We start from the raw sequence: 20208 nt of genomic DNA on the forward strand, positions 1-20208 counted from the left end.
ACTGGGCCCCTGCTAATTTATATCCAGTGATCTGCCGAGGCCGTGATAACGCAAGAATTCGCTTAAAAATTATGACTGTTGCTCAAAAATTTGGTCTAGAAGCGCCGATTGCCGTGTTACAATAATTTTGGGAACAAATGTGCGTGTGGATGACCGGAACTGAGTATGAAGCGTTCACATTTCTTTCGCATCCCAATTGAAGAGTTTCCCGCAAAAATGTCATGTGACTTGCCAGCAAAGAGAAAATGAACAATTTTAAGCTACGTATCTGTATTTGCAGATAAGAAAAAGGTTCAGCAGCATTCCCACTGACTTTATGAAAAGTGGGTACATGTACCCACATACTTTAGAAAATGTGGGTACATGATAAAAAAGTTGGGTACAAACCATACAAATTGAAAAAAATGTTCCAACTGAAACAAAATAATAAGGAAGTATATGGGAAGTGACACTTTTATTCAGCCTGTGTTAATGACAGTGGTTTGTTTTACACATGCACCACTGGGATACAGCTAAAAGTCACTTCTCTTTTTAGAAAAGTGGAGAGACTTCTGGTTGAAAAATAGAAATATTTATGAACATCATTTCTAACTCAGTAAACACCTCAAGCAGACGCTGATAAGTATCACCCGCTGAATTTTTTTGCTGCTATATCTTGCTGCAACATTATAGCAACAAAAAAAAATGTTATAAAATAAAAACTCAGTGGGTAATACTTATTTAGCATGAACAGTATCGGACTCTGAATAAAAATGAAAAATTGCCTGATGAATGTCAGTCCGCAACCGGTCATTTTGTAAATATTAATAAACAAGCAGCTTACGAGTCTTTCTTTTACAATGGAGACCAAAATTTAATAATTGTGTAGTGGACGCCAGCTGACCATTTAATTATTCAACAACTTGTTGAAAAAACGTCCAAAATCGTTGTTTTTGCACTCGCACATGTTGACAATTATCAGAAAGTGTCAAAGATGCAACTGCGTCGTTGATTGGCTTAATACTATCACGTCTAGTTTTACAAATTATTTGATTCGCTGTCACAGTTCTCGCGAAAATCTCACAAGTACCTGGAGTAGGCGGAGCTTAAATTATGCTATCGGCATGTAAATTCAACTCGTCTTGACATGTAGCAAATTGTCAACAGTGTGTATTGCAGTAATTTGCGTGTACGGATCAAAAATAATGTCTGGTTACTTGAATTTCGGCTCTTTATCGACGAACAATGTATTTTCTGTCAGATTTTTTACGCGTGCATTGTACCCGTGAAATTTTAAAACTTGCGTGCAAGTGACTTTTTATGCGTGAATTACGCGGATTTTTGCGTGAATGGGAATGCTGTTCATTCTAATGATTTACTGCCTATTACTTTATGTCGCTTCATAAACAGCTCCATAGACTACAGAAACCTCGATGTTGTATACCGTTTTCCACCCACTGTTGCTTACCGTTCTCCACCCATGTCTTGGCAGGTGAAATGGAAACAAATCCGTTGACTGCCCTGTCATCTCAAATACTAAATATCATCACAAAATTAAACCCCAAAGTGTGCAGAAAATTCGGATGAAGCCCAAAAGTAAAGTGACTCCAAATTTCAGGAGGGTTGATTTAATAAGTACCAATTATTGGACTACAATTGATACTTCAATTCTAATAATGTTACTGATTTATATCATTGACATATATGATCAAAAGTTGTTGTCCCCAAGATTTTGAAAATGTCCCCACATTTTTCATACCAAGGGGACATTTGTCCCCTCAGCAGATCACTGTATATCCCTGTACAACTATTGAAAATCTTGTCAAAAGCGGTATGTATTTAAGGTTTAGGAGTATATCTTCAAAACGTAGAAATATTTGATAAACATTAACAACATTTTACCAACGATCCAGCTGTCTATTACTGTCCTGTACGATAATTACTACCCTTACCAAAGAAAAGGGCCTGCCGTGTACTCTTGCTGCGTATATGTGGCGTACTTGTCGCGTACATGATGTGTACTAAATTCTTGGACTTGAAATAGTATGCAGGATATACACCGCATATACATCAGTAGTAAGTTTGTAGTACACTTTTGACATGCAAATGAGCTCTGCTGCGTACTACCTGCCGCATACATGCTGTGAATATATAGTACGCAGGAAGTACACCGTAGAAATTTAGTACACGGGAAGTACACCGGAGAAATAGTACACAGCATGTACGCGGCACATACACTTTTCACATGCAAATAGGCTCTCCGGTGTACATGCTGTGAACAAGGTGCAATGTATTCTTTTCTGGTATTTTTGCATTGATATTCTTTACACATTCAGTCAGTATAACTTTGTGCAAAGACATTTAGGCAATGGAATGCAATGTATTTTAAGTAAAGTAATGAACTTAAGTTTTTAAGCCAAATCAAAATGTAAAAGAAAAAAATGTTTATTGATTACTATAATTGAAAGAGAAGTTGAATTACTAATTAATATAGAATAAGTTTTGCTGTGGCAAGTTTGTTACATTTAAAATTAAAACCTAAATTATAATACATATATATATATATATATATATATATACTGTAAACCTAGAAACGTTCGCGAACACTATATTTCGCGTTTTTATTACGATAGACGATTTAGCGGCTACAAAGATTCGCGGTATACGCCTGTCGCAAAATACGCTAAAACTTAATAGCTTAAGCACATAACAAACAACCGCAGGTAAAATTACAGGTGAGGCTGCACATAAATAGGGAACAAACTTGTAATTGCTCACTTATCCTTAACACATTTTCAGTCTACCCTACTTTGTGATTGTGAGTGAAATTCACGTTCCACAATATACCGTTTGTAATCACAAATCGCTGTATAGTAGTACAAGAAAGCATACCAATATGTATATCGAGGGTTCAACGCAATAAGAGCGTATCTACATATAATAATTATATGTACAGGGATCACTTTTGGTCGCAATTTCGCGATATTCTCGCATTATTTTGGTGAAAATCGCATAAATTTTGCTCAAACGCGCTTAAAAATCGCATCCGCGTGGCCGTACATCTTTTGCCGAAATTGCAACTTTTCGCTGAAATGCTGTCTTGCCATTACTTAATTTTCGTATGACGTTCATTTAGGCGCTTGAATTTCGCTTTTATCTCCATAGAGCGTCCGATGATTATGAGTACCAGACAAAAATAATCTGTTTTCGCGATGTTTCAAAATACCATTGAAACAGAAATTTAAGCATTTGGAAGGACAAACTTTCTGCCTCCATTCGCGCGGATGAATAGCGATGAGAATAACAAGATGGTGGAGAAACCTCCGGTGAAGTCCCTTCATAAAAAACGCTGAACGCCCGAAGTTCCAAACGAAATGGTTGAGGGTAGGGTCATAAATAAGTTTGACTTTAAAATTGTTTTGACCTAATGGAAGTGCATCAAGTCCAGAAAGATTAAAACATAACTGAACTTCAACTTTGACAAAGCAGCTTTGAAGTAAAATCATTAGGGGAAAAATGCATGTGGACCCAAGACTTGGTTACAACTTTCATCAACGTATCAGCAATTCCTGGCACTGAATTTTTGAGTTGTAAAAGGTGTCTCTGAAAGGATATGTTTTGTTTATTTACAAGATAATTGTTCTTACAAATAAACAGATGTTTGTTTTTCTGTGTAATAAAAGCTGTCCGACGATGTAAAATCCCATTATAAAAAGAAAAAATCCCATTCATTTTGTCAAAAATCTCATTGATTCAAGGCAAATGGGAATTAATCTCATAATAGTATCTGCCAAAAGTGATCCCTGTATGTAGATACGCCCTTATTGCGTTGAACCCTCGATATATGACTTTTTGTGATCAGTTTTGATCAAACAAACATAAGCATTATTCCCTGCGATAACTGGACCATGGCTGAGCAAGGTAACAGTGTTTTAACAATAAAATGTATTGTTTGTCTATGGTAACATAGCCAATGTGATTAAGATAACAGGCTCAAACAAATATTTTACTATTGTCAGTGTTTCACATAATTACCTTTTTTTTTCGCTAAAATAAAATGTTTGCATATTGTCCCATAGACGATGTATTTGTTTGTATTACACAGGGTTTTCCCCGACGCACAAATCCTGCGTCATAGTCACACTTTTCTGACAAATGACCCGTAAAAATAAATTCTGTGCGTCACAGTGGACGCAATTTCTTGAAAATCTAAATCAGGCCAATTTTGTTTACAAAGAGCGATTTTCTGAAAATGTACTTTCAGTTTCGTAATTATATGCAAACTGTGTCACCAATTTTCTATATTTGCGTCAATTCACATTTCACAAATTTAATACCCAGTCTGATATTTTGACTGATTAACACTTTGTAACAGTTGTTATCGCTGCTCGCTACTACTACCAGTAGTACCAGTCTGCTGTTTACTAAAACAATGGCTCAAAAGCAAAGCAAGCTGACAATGTTTATGACATCGTTGGCAGCAAGTACAATAGGACCCAGTGGTTCAGATCGCCTGTTTCTACTATAACACTGCCTGGTAAAATGTACTAAAACCTATTTTAGCACATATATAAATAAAAGTCAAACATCAGCTGTTTTTATCATTTTATTCAGTGACAAATATGAGGAAAGACTTCAATCTGTATAATAACTAGTATAAGTAAAACAAAGTTTTATTCAAAATACTAATTTTAGTATATCTGTATGACCCCCAAAATTTGGAAATCAGACCCCCAGAATGCAGATGTGAAACACGGGGTCACAATGACCCTCATTTTCAAAAGTCAAGGGAAAACACTGATTACATTTTTGTTTAAATAACTTGATCCTTGATATAAGTCTGAATATAAATATATAACAATAGGAAATTTCTACATCATTAAGGGGAGGCATACTTTGAAATTAGAAAAAAGTGGGTGGGGTATTATAAAATTTATCTGCAAAAAAGTACAAGGTTTTGGTAAATGAAATGAATACTGTTTCAACTGTTATAAGTACACAAAGGATTGCTCACTAAAATAAAAATGAGAAAAACTGAAACAAGAAAGTTATTGTTGAATTACATAAGACTTCTTGTGTACATTCAAAGTCAACAATTAAGACTTTTTGGTGCGAAAATAATAGTGCTTCACTTTGTCCAAACATTTATCAATGTCCTACAGATTCTAATTTAAAGAAAGAATGTGAAATAAGTTCACTGTCTTGCTTTTCATTTCGCATATGTGAGCTAAAACACATTATTTAGTTTGTTTACAAAGTAGTGCATAAGAAAAGATACGGTGGTCAAGGAATGCCACATTACAAAACTAAAAGAGTATATTCCCCTTAATACATTAAACATTTATCGTTACAGAAGTCTAGTGGCTTACAATAAAGGCCTAGAAATGTTGCCATTATTAATTTTTAACTTGGTATTCATGAACTACAATGCACTTAAATATCAAAACACATTCAACAAACTTTTGAATTGTATTGTCTTAAAAATCCCTAAAATAAGGTATGAAATTTGGTTGAGAGGTCCAATCAATGTGTATATGTGCAAAAGCAACATTCTAATCTTGTTCACAAAAGTTACTAATAAACAGCAGGAATGTCAATGATCAAAACTGGACGAATATACAGTTATCCTCACTTTAATGTCATTTATAATTTGTCCTTGAATTCTCCACCATACTTTTCATAATTCTGTTTGCAAGAGTTGCACGAGAATGCTGTCATTCACGTAAAAAAACGGGGTCAAATAAGTTGTAAATGCAATATCATCTAAACGTAATTAATGGATTATTCAGTTCAAGATAAACGTTATCTCATAACGTAACGAACATGTATAATGTTGTAACAACAACTTTACTTACACTGATTTAAGTAGCAGTCGGTTTATAAGTGACTTTATTGATTCATTTTGTGTTTTGTTACTGTTGTCAAAAAGTATAACGGAAGTGTCTCACAACTGAAGCGGAAACCAGTTTGATGCGCAAAGTAGTCCACTGTAAGTAATATTATTTGACAAATGTCCACAGAAATTAATAATTTTCTAATATTAAAGACGAATATCTGAATAAGATTCATTATTTGATAAGAAATTATAATCATCGACATGTTTTTTTAAAAATCGTACACATGCTGACAACTAGGTTGTCTCCCGTTGTTTATTAGAGTTACCTTCCGTCCGGCGCAGTAATACATTTGCAGTGAATCGCCGAGAAGTCATGGGAAAATTAAAAACCATGTAAACAAACTAAAATTAACCACCTTTTCAAGATGAATTTCAAATGATCGACATTATGCATTTAACCCGCCTGACCTGTGTAGCATCTTAGATATCTGTTCTAAGGTATTCATTGTGTAAAATGTCATGTTATGCCCTTGCAATGCTAATCCCACTCTGATTTTTTTGTTTACATTTTTTATCAATGACAAATATGGCGTCCATCCCGAGATGAACAGACGTGGCGTTAAATTTTTACATGTTTAAGCAAACCTGGTGTGTTAGAAAGAAAATCTCATCCCATCAACATTATTTGGAACACTGTTATTGTAAAAAACCTGTTTTTTCCTTATACAAAAGCTTAATATTTTGTGTTGAATGTACTTTCACAAAGACCTCTGTTTTCCTATTACATTCATAGTACCACATCCTTATCCACAAAATACTGAATATTACAGGTGTCCATCAGTATTATATCAGTTTAGGAATATGTTTTTTATTTTCCCACCATCGATTTCTTGAATATGCACCCCTTCCGCATTGCTGTATGAACTGTGAATGTAGCAATATGCGTCCCCTTAAAACATCCCAATTAATAAATCAATCATGTCAAACTTTTCAGGTGTCAAGCAGGTTTCTATTACCGGCTTAGAAGATAAACGGGAAATCACAGCATTGTTGACATGTACATGTATGAAAACTACAAACTTTCGCGTTTTCATGATAGCTGACTGGTTCACGGCTAAAAAAAACTTCGCGGATCACATCAACTGCGAAAGTCGCTAACTTAAATAGCGCGAAACCTTTTCTAGGTTTACAGTAATATTTCCTTTATATATACTGGTATGTAAGTTGTCTTGATCAAGTTGCTAAGTTATGAAAAGAACAATTATAATTCAAATATAAAAGTCAAACACAGCCAAGTATGAAGTAAATAATTAACTATACTACATGAATATTTTAACTTCAGTTAAAATACAAAAAGTAAATTCAACTTACAAAACTTTGATACTGTATGTTAGTCTTTTATTTCAGTATATTTTACTCTAAGAGATTGCATGTTGTCATTTTAGCTCCAATTTTCAAATAGACAGGAAGTTATTACTGGGCATGCGCCAAAGAGATCACATGATTGTCTAATCTATAACCAGAGTTGCTAGAAAAATCTGTTTTCTTGCTGTGTATATGAAGTGTACTTCTGAAAATTTCAATCACTGTGCCGGGTACATGTTGTGTACTACTGTCTCCTGCGTACATGCTGTGTACTCTGTGAAATAGTATGCAGCATGCGGTGTATGTAAAACATACTTCTCTGGCGTACTACTGAGTTCGCGGCATGTACGCAGAAAGTACACATTATGTATGCCGCAGATGCTTGCTTCTGTAAGGGTAGTCTTTTACATGTTTTGTGTTCATAAACAATTCACCAGTTGCTTTCACCAGCACAAATAACAAGTATTGTTGATTATTTCAAAAACATGAAAATCCGGGATACTGACTTTTAACAAGTGTAGCTGATCTTAAATTGAATGGTCATGCCAAGTGTCAGATTCATTTAAAAAACTTGACAATGTTCATACATTTTAATATTTCTTGTTTTAAATATTGCAATTTTCCCCAATTTTGGCCAAAACGGCACGAAAATTCCCAATGACCATTCAATTTAAGATCAGCTGGTGAATTGTTTATGAACACAAAACATGTAAAAGACTACCCTTACAGAAGCAAGCATCTGCGGCATACATAATGTGTACTTTCTGCGTACATGCCGCGAACTCAGTAGTACGCCAGAGAAGTATGTTTTACATACACCGCATGCTGCATACTATTTCACAGAGTACACAGCATGTACGCAGGAGACAGTAGTACACAACATGTACTCGGCACAGTGATTGAAATTTTCAGAAGTACACTTCATATACACAGCAAGAAAACAGATTTTTCTAGCAACTCTGGTTATAGATTAGACAATCATGTGATCTCTTTGGCGCATGCCCAGTAATAACTTCCTGTCTATTTGAAAATTGGAGCTAAAATGACAACATGCAATCTCTTAGAGTAAAATATACTGAAATAAAAGACTAACATACAGTATCAAAGTTTTGTAAGTTGAATTTACTTTTTGTATTTTAACTGAAGTTAAAATATTCATGTAGTATAGTTAATTATTTACTTCATACTTGGCTGTGTTTGACTTTTGTATTTGAATTATAATTGTTCTTTTCATAACTTAGCAACTTGATCAAGACAACTTACATACCAGTATATATAAAGGAAATATTACTGTAAACCTAGAAAAGGTTTCGCGCTATTTAAGTTAGCGACTTTCGCAGTTGATGTGATCCGCGAAGTTTTTTTTAGCCGTGAACCAGTCAGCTATCATGAAAACGCGAAAGTTTGTAGTTTTCATACATGTACATGTCAACAATGCTGTGATTTCCCGTTTATCTTCTAAGCCGGTAATAGAAACCTGCTTGACACCTGAAAAGTTTGACATGATTGATTTATTAATTGGGATGTTTTAAGGGGACGCATATTGCTACATTCACAGTTCATACAGCAATGCGGAAGGGGTGCATATTCAAGAAATCGATGGTGGGAAAATAAAAAACATATTCCTAAACTGATATAATACTGATCGGCTAAAACAAGATCAGATAGGGAAAATGAAATGGGCCCATGTTATGGTGATGGCATTCCTTACTGTTGACAGATAGGGAATAAGTACTTTGTGCATGTAAAAGTACAGGTTTCGGGCTTTCTTAAGATCTATAACATTACATACTTTCCTGCGATTTCTTACACACTGTAATAGATAATATGGTCGAAAAATGGTGTTTTTTCATCGTTATGGTGTTGCAAATAAAAAATGGCAAATTTTAGCAAGCAAGTGATCAAAGTAGTATTACATTAATGTGAACTGGCAATAACAGACTTAAAATGTGGCATTTCAAATTAAAGAAAGTCAAATTATTTCTTTATCAGTGAAGGAATTAAGTTTTAATAAAAAAAATACGAAAACAGGCCTTCGTTATGTTTTTTTGGTTTTTGAAGGTCTGTCTCCATCACCCTATTACAAAGGCAACAGTGATATGCCAGATACAGTATGGTTGTGTGTGCTGTTGCTGATAATCATATACCACTCTGAATATAAAGATTTTGCTTCAGGTCCAAATGAAAAAAATTGAGTCATAATTTGGTAACATGACTTTTTCGTAGTGTCCGTAGATCAATGTTTGCAATATGTAAATTGTAAGACCCACAAATAATATTTACTATTTTGTATTATTTTCTATTTGAGACTGTCTCAGAGAATTAGTAGAACTAAACATCTTTCTGCTTCTGCGGCTGGTTATTTGTTGGGAAGCAACAGAAATTTGTCCGTAGACCGTAGTGTCCGTAGATCAATAATTTAACTGTAGATAATTTTCTTAAAACCAGTACATAATCAATGAGCTTGGGATATTATTGATGTTTTTATAAGGATATACTGATTCCAAAGAGATAAAACTTTCATCTTTCAGCGTATTTTAGAAAAATATGTTTTTGTCTATCTTTTCAAGTGAAAATGAACTTTAGCAAGCTATAAAACGAGTTTCACTAAGTGTACTTTAGCCAGATTGCGTTATTTACATACAGTATAACTATCCAATATGAATCAGCAAACTATAATGTACATTTAACCACACTTGATCTCTTAACAGAGCGATTTTTTATATTGTCACTTGATCTACGGACACTACAAGAATGCACGATATGTATACAATCTCTAATATACTTAGTGTTTTACAGCTTTTTGAAAAATTAACATTATAAAAGGGAAATTATAACAAAATTAGGCCAAAAAGAAACATTACAAAAGGTAACAATGAAGAGAATGAAAAGAATTATGTGCCTGAGAGTAAGAAGGCCAAAATTATGCGTAGATACAGGGCAAAAGTTAAAAGTGACAGTGCAAAATACAAAAAGATGAAACTTAAGGACAGATGAGGAAAAAAGGGGAAAGGGAAATGCAGAGAATAGCAAAACAGACTGATCCAGTACTGTGCAATGAACTAAGACGTCAAAAAAGAGAACAACAGAGAAGATTTAGGAATAAACCGAAGTTAGATAAAGCCCTGATAGATATTTCCCTCTAGTATAGTTCTTGATTGAAATAAAAAATACGGAACAGACATAACGTTGCGCAAGAAATATTCTCATATGCTATTTTCTGTTAAAACACTAAACGCTAGAATAACGTCACGTTATCGTGCGGTGACGTTAATGTTTTTGTTGCAAACATGAAAGAGTGCTACTATATTTTATCTACTATTTTAGATTAAAGGCATATTAGAATCGAAATAATTCGGGTGGTAATATGTCGTACAAATAATTGCACTAGGACTGCGCCCTCGTTAAATTATTACGCCCGACGTATAACCGCCCATCGTGCATAGTGTTAAAAAACTCTTTTACTATAAATTATTTCTTAAACAAGAGCTGTCGGAGGACAGCAACGCTCGACTATTCAACAGCCTTGTCACTTGAATGAATACGAAAGTCGAAAAAGGGGCATAATTTAGTAAAAAAGTAAAATAGGGTTATGGAACCTGCATAGTGCTTATCAGCTCATGACAGTGGACAAGTGTATGAAGTTTCAATCCATTCCCATTAGTGGGTACTGACATACCAGCTTACATATAAGAATTTAACCCAAAACTCCTATGTAGAAAAAGGGGCATAATTTTGTAAAATGTGAAGTTGATTTATTGACTCTTTGCACTGCATGTCATATCATGACAGTGAACCAGTGTGTGAAGTTTCAATCCTTTCCCATTAGTGGATACTGAGACACCAGCTTACATACAAAAACTTAACCAAAAATTTCTATGTTGAAAAAGGGGCATAATTTTGTAAAAAAGCAAAATAAAGTTATGGGACCTGCTTTGTGCATGTCAGATCATGACAGTGAACAAGTGTGTGAAGTTTCAATCCATTCCCATAAGTGAGTACTGAGATACCAGCTTACATACAAAACCTTAACCAAAAAATTCTAAGTCAAAAAAGGGGCATAATTTTGTAAAAAAGCAAAATAGAGTTATGGAACTTGAGCAGTGTAAGTCAGTTTATCACAGTAAATAAGTGTGTGAAGTTTCAATCCATTCCCACAAGTGGTTACTGAGATACCAGCTTACATCAGTGGTTAAAGAGGGTAAACACCCACTGGTTTATGCTCTATTTTGGCGGTATCTGACCCTAACAAAAACTGACCAGGAAATAATACCGATCGATTTTCTGAATAAAATTGATTGATGTGTTTTAAGGTATTTATATTTTATTGGTTAGATATGATTATTACCTTATTTAAAAATCTCGTAAGCTATCAATTCTGAGTAAACTGCTATGCCTAAAAAGTGTCGAATTCAGGACAAAAACTGTTAAGACTTATTTTAGCGTTGTATGTACCTGTGTTTCTTTCTCTCTGTCTGTCTTTCTGTCTGTCTGTCTGTCTATGTGTGTGACTGTGTGATATTGTGTGTGTTTGAAGGTAACCAGCAAAACCACATCAGAATACAATTTTGTATCAAATTTTCTGTATTTTTTTTCAAATTTTCCTATTAAAATATTTTGTTTCTAAGTGTATTCAAAACATATCATAGTTCACTGGAAGCTTAAACTTGTGTTACTGTTATTACAGTCTGGTAAATACTCATGCACTAGTATGTAGTGTCCGTAGAATGCACCACTATATTGGTTCATCGAACTGTCACATGTGTTATTCTTTTTCAAATTGTTTGCTGTTTGTTCAAGGTTGATTGAGGTAGGTTTTTTGTTGTGTTGATAAGTTAATTTGTTAGTACAAACTGTTTGGAATACAAGTTTTTGTCTCAAATAGCTAATATTTTTATTCTTAATGGACATTTTCAACAAAAGATTTCATAGCTGTGAATAATTCAATAGTTTTCTACTGTTATTTTCTAAGTATGGCTGTTTGAAAGTCAATTTTCTAAATTAAATTGTAACAAAAAGGTTAAAATGATGGTGAAACTAAGGTTTAGACACAGTATGAATTTCTGTAGTGTCCGTAGATGTTATAACAGTGATTCTTTAAGACAAGTTAATGATATTTAAAATGTTTAAAATGTTAAGCATTTGTTTGTGGCTACAAGATTGTGCTTTTTATGCAAAATCTTTATACATTTTATGCCAGGATAGAGGTTAGATATACATTTTCTACTTAAGAAACACCATGAGAAAAAAATTTTGACTCAGGCTTCGGAAATATGTAACCATAAAAAAGAAACATTCACATCAGCTGTATTTTTATGATTGTGTAAACCTTACTTTAGTCAGTCATTACATAACTTTCTCTGTATATTGCAACAGCATTGTTGGAATCATCATCAAATCATGTAACATGTTTTGTAGTGTCCGTAGACATTTTAAAACGTCTTAATAAACCATTTTATTTTCAAAACTCATAAACTTTTAGTCCTGAGCATCTGTTTTGCATAAAAGCACAATGTCTTGTTAGTGAACTGAAGTAGTTTTCCTATCATTGTCAGCTGTTCTGTTAAAATAAAAGAATTTGAAAAGTTTAATAAACAATTTGTGTTATTATAATCATACTTCTTATGCAAATATTAACACAATGATGTCTTCTATCGAGTGGTTTTTGAGTGAAACTTGCTAAATTGTACTTGTTTAAGCAAGTTACAGTCAAAATGAATCTTTACTTCAGTGTTTTCCATAAATTACACATTGTTATGCCTTGTGTTTGTAGTGTCCGTGACTCTGCTACCCTCATATAATTGCTGCCTTGTAAATTTTATAACAGACAGTCCTAGTCAAAAAGGTTTTGGTATTTGGTCCCTGGTATATTAGACCATGACATGGGCTGAAAAAATGAGGATTTGAAAAACTTTATTTTTTTGGCAAAATTGCAACATAAATTCCCTATCTGATCTTGTTTTAGCCGTGATGGACACCTGTAATATTCAGTATTTTGTGGATAAGGATGTGGTACTATGAATGTAATAGGAAAACAGAGGTCTTTGTGAAAGTACATTCAACACAAAATATTAAGCTTTTGTATAAGGAAAAAACAGGTTTTTTACAATAACAGTGTTCCAAATAATGTTGATGGGATGAGATTTTCTTTCTAACACACCAGGTTTGCTTAAATATGTAAAAATTTAACGCCACGTCTGTTCATCTCGGGATGGACGCCATATTTGTCATTGATAAAAAATGTAAACAAAAAAATCAGAGTGGGATTAGCATTGCAAGGGCATAACATGACATTTTACACAATGAATACCTTAGAACAGATATCTAAGATGCTACACAGGTCAGGCGGGTTAAATGCATAATGTCGATCATTTGAAATTCATCTTGAAAAGGTGGTTAATTTTAGTTTGTTTACATGGTTTTTAATTTTCCCATGACTTCTCGGCGATTCACTGCAAATGTATTACTGCGCCGGACGGAAGGTAACTCTAATAAACAACGGGAGACAACTTAGGTGTCAGCATGTGTACGATTTTTAAAAAAACATGTCGATGATTATAATTTCTTATCAAATAATGAATCTTATTCAGATATTCGTCTTTAATATTAGAAAATTATTAATTTCTGTGGACATTTGTCAAATAATATTACTTACAGTGGACTACTTTGCGCATCAAACTGGTTTCCGCTTCAGTTGTGAGACACTTCCGTTATACTTTTTGACAACAGTAACAAAACACAAAATGAATCAATAAAGTCACTTATAAACCGACTGCTACTTAAGTTGTTGTTACAACATTATACATGTTCGTTACGTTATGAGATAACGTTTATCTTGAACTGAATAATCCATTAATTACGTTTAGATGATATTGCATTTACAACTTATTTGACCCCGTTTTTTTACGTGAATGACAGCATTCTCGTGCAACTCTTGCAAACAGAATTATGAAAAGTATGGTGGAGAATTCAAGGACAAATTATAAATGACATTAAAGTGAGGATAACTGTATATTCGTCCAGTTTTGATCATTGACATTCCTGCTGTTTATTAGTAACTTTTGTGAACAAGATTAGAATGTTGCTTTTGCACATATACACATTGATTGGACCTCTCAACCAAATTTCATACCTTATTTTAGGGATTTTTAAGACAATACAATTCAAAAGTTTGTTGAATGTGTTTTGATATTTAAGTGCATTGTAGTTCATGAATACCAAGTTAAAAATTAATAATGGCAACATTTCTAGGCCTTTATTGTAAGCCACTAGACTTCTGTAACGATAAATGTTTAATGTAATTAAGGGGAATATACTCTTTTAGTTTTGTAATGTGGCATTCCTTGACCACCGTATCTTTTCTTATGCACTACTTTGTAAACAAACTAAATAATGTGTTTTAGCTCACATATGCGAAATGAAAAGCAAGACAGTGAACTTATTTCACATTCTTTCTTTAAATTAGAATCTGTAGGACATTGATAAATGTTTGAACAAAGTGAAGCACTATTATTTTCGCACCAAAAAGTCTTAATTGTTGACTTTGAATGTACACAAGAAGTCTTATGTAATTCAACAATAACTTTCTTGTTTCAGTTTTTCTCATTTTTATTTTAGTGAGCAATCCTTTGTGTACTTATAACAGTTGAAACAGTATTCATTTCATTTACCAAAACCTTGTACTTTTTTGCAGATAAATTTTATAATACCCCACCCACTTTTTTCTAATTTCAAGGTATGCGTCCCCTTAATGATGTAGAAATTTCCTATTGTTATATATTTATATTCAGACTTATATCAAGGATCAAGTTATTTAAACAAAAATGTAATCAGTGTTTTCCCTTGACTTTTGAAAATGAGGGTCATTGTGACCCCGTGTTTCACATCTGCATTCTGGGGGTCTGATTTCCAAATTCGAAACTGCCGGGGACGAATCCGCTAAGCTGGAATCCCACGCTATGTGTACAAAAATAAACCTGGGAAATACTGCCGCAGTGCGTCATCTGCGAATCGATTGGCTTACAGCTCTCTGACGTCAAAAAATGTAGACGAGTTGTATCTTTTAACGCATTGGTAAATGAATGTACACTTATTAAACGGTTACCAATCTGCATCCGGGTCCCCGGGAACTGTCTCGTCTGCAAGAATGTCGCAGTCGAAGCTTTCGGCGTTTGGCTTCACGGCAAATTTCGTACCCCCAAAAATTGTGTTTTACCCCCAGTTTTTGTACCCAGGGGGTAAGTTTACCCCTGAAAAAAAATCTGAGTGGGAACACTGACTCGTATGCTATTATAGTGGTCTACGGCCACACTTTATCGATATTTACAGAGTGCTATTTCTACTGTATCACCGTTTGCATGTTTCCGTTTCCGTTAAAAAAGTACGAGGAATAATAACTCGCAATTTTTAACTATTTGCGAGTGTTTCCAGTGAATTAAAATGAGTAAGAAAAAGAAACATGTTTACTCAAGTAAGCGGGAGACAAAAGACGAATATAAAAGTGGCTGAAGCCCTATAGAGCAGACAGAACGAAGTGTATTTGTACGTCGTTTGACAAAATTTTGAGGTATCATTAGTAGGGGTGCGCTAAAAAATCACAAGAAAAGCGATAAACCTCAGCAAAATAGTGAATCACATCAATCTAATAATCGAATTACGTCATTTTCAATGGTATGACAAGTAATGGTTGTTTTATTTTTGCATTACATAATAAAAGTTGTTCAGATTATGTCGTGGTTTTGAAAAAAAATAGTGCTTGAAAAATTGTAAAAAGTCCTTGAAAAGTCCTTGAAAAGTACTTGAATTTTGTCTCTGATATTCTGTATGAACCATGAAGTAAAAATGGAAGTGTTATATTATATCATGTGAAAGGTATCACTGAGACAAAGACAATGGTGTATATTTGTTTTTAATTGAACCTCCCTATGAAGAGTTATGCCAGGGCTTTTTCTGGGGGTTTTGGGAAAAGGGCCCCTGGTCATATTGGAAATATTTGACATGGTAAACTGTCAAAATTGGTTGGGAAAATAAATCAACAAATCAAGTGAGTTTCTAATTGATATTTATTAATTTAAATCTTTAGTTTCAAATTTTACTGGTAGACATTATCCCCTTGTGAAATTTTGAGAATTTATTTTTTCCAGCATATTGTTTTCCAATATTGCCAAAAAATACAGTAACTCTTCATTAAATTTTGTCATCTTTAAACTTTTGTTTACAGTTTGTTTTTACAAAAATATAACTGAAATTTCCCAAATACAGCTCATTTAAATAGGTCAGCCGTGTTGATGTACTTATAAAATAGACTTGCCCGGTTTATAGGTTGGTCAGAGCTATGGTATGTATTGTATTTTGCCATTGAAATATTTCTGTAAAATGCTTCTTCCCCTTCCGTTTGGATCCGTCCAAGTTTACAAACACGTTTGTTTATTTTATGGACTGTAGCAGGGTTAGACACTAACAGTGTCCCGGGGGGCCCAAGGATCCCAAATTTTGAGGAGGAACACCAACTTGTAAAAGATGGTGTGCTGTCAGGATACCTGTTTTTTTTGGTCAATGATAAATAAAAATAAAGATTAATTTCTGTTTGAAAAATATTGTAAGATATTTTGCTAATAAGCAGTTAAAATATGTATGTACCTAAGGTGGAAAGTTAGTGCTGGTCCTGAATAATAAAAAATCAACAGTTAACAGATGCTTAACATGCTTAAAGATTGCATGCATGTAAAGCATCTATATGCTATAAACTTGAAATAAGAATTCTTGACTTGTTTTGACATTTGTTGTGATTTTTTCATATATCATATTAAGAGGGATCCCAAAACCTGTAGGACCCCAACATTTAAAAGGTACAGATTCCTTTGTGCACCCTGTTCAAATAAGTTAGTGTCTAACCCTGTAGTAGAAAAGGCAAAAGTGGGTGTATGTTGAGTGAAAAAACTGGGTCGCAAAAATATGATGATTGATTTTAATAATGGAACTACCTGTCAAACATGTTATGGGTACTTTATTCAATTAATATTTATGTTTTTATGCATATTGAGAGGTTTTTGCATACAAATCATACATTTCATCAGCAAAATCTTGTATTTAATTTTTGCCGAGGCTGCAGAAGGTCATGTTACTAAAAATAAAAACAAGTTGGTTTTTCCAACATTTTGTTTGATTTCCTTTCCTTACAGAAGAAAAAGGCCTGCTGTGTACATACAGCGTATATGATGCGTACATGATGTGTACTGAAATCAAGGGCTTTAAATAGTATGCAGGATATACACCGCACATACACCGATAGTATGTTTGTAGTACACTTTTGACATGCAAATGAGCTCTGCCGCGTACTACTTGCTGCGTACATGCTGTGGACTACATAGTACACAGGATGTACGCTGGAGGAATTTAGTATGCGGGAAATAGTACGCAGCATGTACGCGGCACATACACTTTTCACATGCAAATGAGCCTGCGGTGTACTACCCCTGCGGCATACATGCTGTGTACTCCTGCGGCGTACATGCTGTGTACTCCTGGCCCGAGTCCTGCGGCGTACATGCATTGTACTCCTGCTGCATACATGCTGTGTACTCTTGTGGCGAAACTGCTGTGATAATGTAAATTCCTTACCCCACCAACTTTCGTATGCAAATGCTGATCATGTGGACAGAAAAAAACAGAAAAAAGATAAGTGACATGCATCAGTAAGTATTTACCCTTACCAAAATAATGTAGATTGATGTTATCAAATAAATTAGTATGCTTTTCTTCATCCACTTTTCAATGAAATAAATCAATATTTGTAGCATGTAATTTGGTAAACATTTGAAGAAAATGGCGTAACTGCATCAAGGGGAAACAACTTTAATGCAACTAAATATAAGTGTTATGATTTATTATAGACAAGGTGTGCGTAGTATGTATTTATTTTGATTAAAATCCATCTGAGAACAATTTAGGACTGGAATTATATAAGCATTTATACACTTTTACGTCCGTTAAAAGTAGCGCACCAAAATATTTTGGATTGATTTTTTCCAATGGGGCGAGCGCAATTAGCCAAAAACGTTCTGAAAATATACAAGCGGCAAATCCGATGAACAACTTTTTAATTTGGTGAGGCCTTAATGAGTTAACATAATGAGCATTAAAGCCTTTATAAAACATGATAGAATGGTGTTTGCTTAAAGGTCCATTACTAAGGAAAGTGAGTTGGCAATTTTTTTCATAGCCAGTGCATAGACTTCTGCAAGACACTAAATAATGAAGATTGGCAGGTCAAAATTTACAGAAGGTCTTTGGAACTCAAAGAAATGTATGTGTATTATGTTGAAATTTCAATGAATCGACAGAATGACCCCCCAGGTCTTTTTAACTTCCTTCATACTTCATAGAAAAATAATTGTACATATACTGCGATTTATTTCGAATTTCTACATACCAACTTTCATTTTCCAATAAAATGAAATAGTTTCTGTGCTTTTTAAAAGAAATTAAAATGTTCACTTTCCTTAGTATTGGACCTTTAAGAGTATTCAAATAACAGTGAGAGCTATTAATTCTTCTCATTCAGGCGCTGTTGAGGCATTATCTTGGTAATTATTTCATGTATTACAAAATGTAATGCAACGAAGTTCAAATAAGGCTTTTCAATTATCCAAGTTAGAAAGCTCCAGGATTAATTCAAAATGAAAAAGAATATATTTTTACACTGCATGCAAGGTGCAGCTCAGAAATCACTAAGATGTAAGCTTCACAAATGAACATTGCAAATAGTTTGGCAAATTTTCATTGTTCAGAATACCGGTAATCTGAATTATTCTATGCTATTAAGATAAAAGTTACTCGGAAATCAAGTTCTTGCTTCCAAAAAAAAAGAGAAAATGAACAAGTCCCTCCCGCATATATGAAGTTTACTTCAGACTTTAACTTATAAAAAAAAAACTAAGTATAAATGCCAAAAGAAATTGTACAAGTCTTTCCCGCGTATTTGAAGTGTACTGCACAAATTTCAAAGTATCTGCGGTGTACATGCAGTGTACTATTTTCTTGTACAAGTCCCTCCTGCGTACATGCAGTGTACTAGTGACCTCCTGCGTACATGCTGTGTACTCGTCGAAATAGTACGCAGCATGCGGTGTATGTAAAATGTACTCCTCTGGCGTACTACTGTGTTCGTGGCATATACACAGCAAATATGCAGCATGTACGCCACAGAGGCTTGCTTCTGTAAGGGTTGGCAAACAAAACTTACTGTGCAAGAATTATCTTTGAATAACAGAAAGTTAAACTGATTTCAGTTGGGAAATTTTCATTGGATTGGGAATTTTTTGCTCCAGATTGGGAAAAATGGAGCATATTTGGCATTGGGAATAGGGCCGAAAATCGGCCCCATGAGACAGGTTGAAAAAGTCCTGTATGCCTCTTGGAAGTTGTGAATGTAATCCAGTTACCTGTCCAAAATTTTCCAAAAATGTTTCGTTAAACTTTGCTGATGAAAGCAGCTAATATGACGTAGATTTATTGATATAGAACAGGCTGGTAACATTGCCTGATCGGGCTTTCGACATAAAAACTAATATTTCTTGAAAAAGAATGAAGATATTTCTTTCAAACTTGGTCCATTTATTAAGCATAACATATGATGCATATTAAGATAGAAATAACTTTGTTGTCTTCAGGTTTGTTAGAATTACTTCCCTTTTTCAGATTTTTATGATGCATAATTTTTGAAGTCCACTGATCTAGGATACAGTATGGATTCATGAGCAATATACATTTAAATTTATTACAAAGCAGGGATATAACTTAGCAGTAGCCCAAGGCTCCTAGATTTTGGGCTGGGCCCCTAAATTATTTGAGCAATTGCCCATATACCTAATGTTAAACATTTATTTTTGACAGTCTGGGCCCCTAAATAAAAATAGCTAGTTTATATCCCTGCAATGATAATGTATTCTTAGGGGGGAAAAAATGCCAAAAAAGTAATTTTGATCTTTTATGCCCCAGAAGGGAGGCATATAGTTCTTGAACAGTCT

General features: G+C 34.1%; 1 protein-coding gene across 3 annotated transcripts in view; it reads right to left on the minus strand.

Moving 5' to 3' along the window:
* Positions 1-20208, minus strand: part of LOC123538618 (zinc finger protein 85-like) — a 108703-nt gene that overhangs the window by 74376 nt on the left and 14119 nt on the right. Inside the window, exon 1 of one of the 3 annotated variants that reach the window (XM_053530152.1) lies at positions 4015-4375. The exons of the other annotated variants lie outside the window; for them this stretch is intronic. Within the exon in view, the coding sequence (XP_053386127.1) occupies positions 4015-4046 (32 nt within the window). The 5' untranslated portion in view covers positions 4047-4375. Of the gene's footprint in view, positions 1-4014; positions 4376-20208 lie in introns of those variants that run through there. 3 annotated transcript variants of the gene reach the window in all.

The sequence above is a fragment of the Mercenaria mercenaria genome, chromosome 18 (genome assembly GCF_021730395.1).
Source record: "Mercenaria mercenaria strain notata chromosome 18, MADL_Memer_1, whole genome shotgun sequence".
NCBI lineage: Eukaryota > Metazoa > Mollusca > Bivalvia > Venerida > Veneridae > Mercenaria > Mercenaria mercenaria.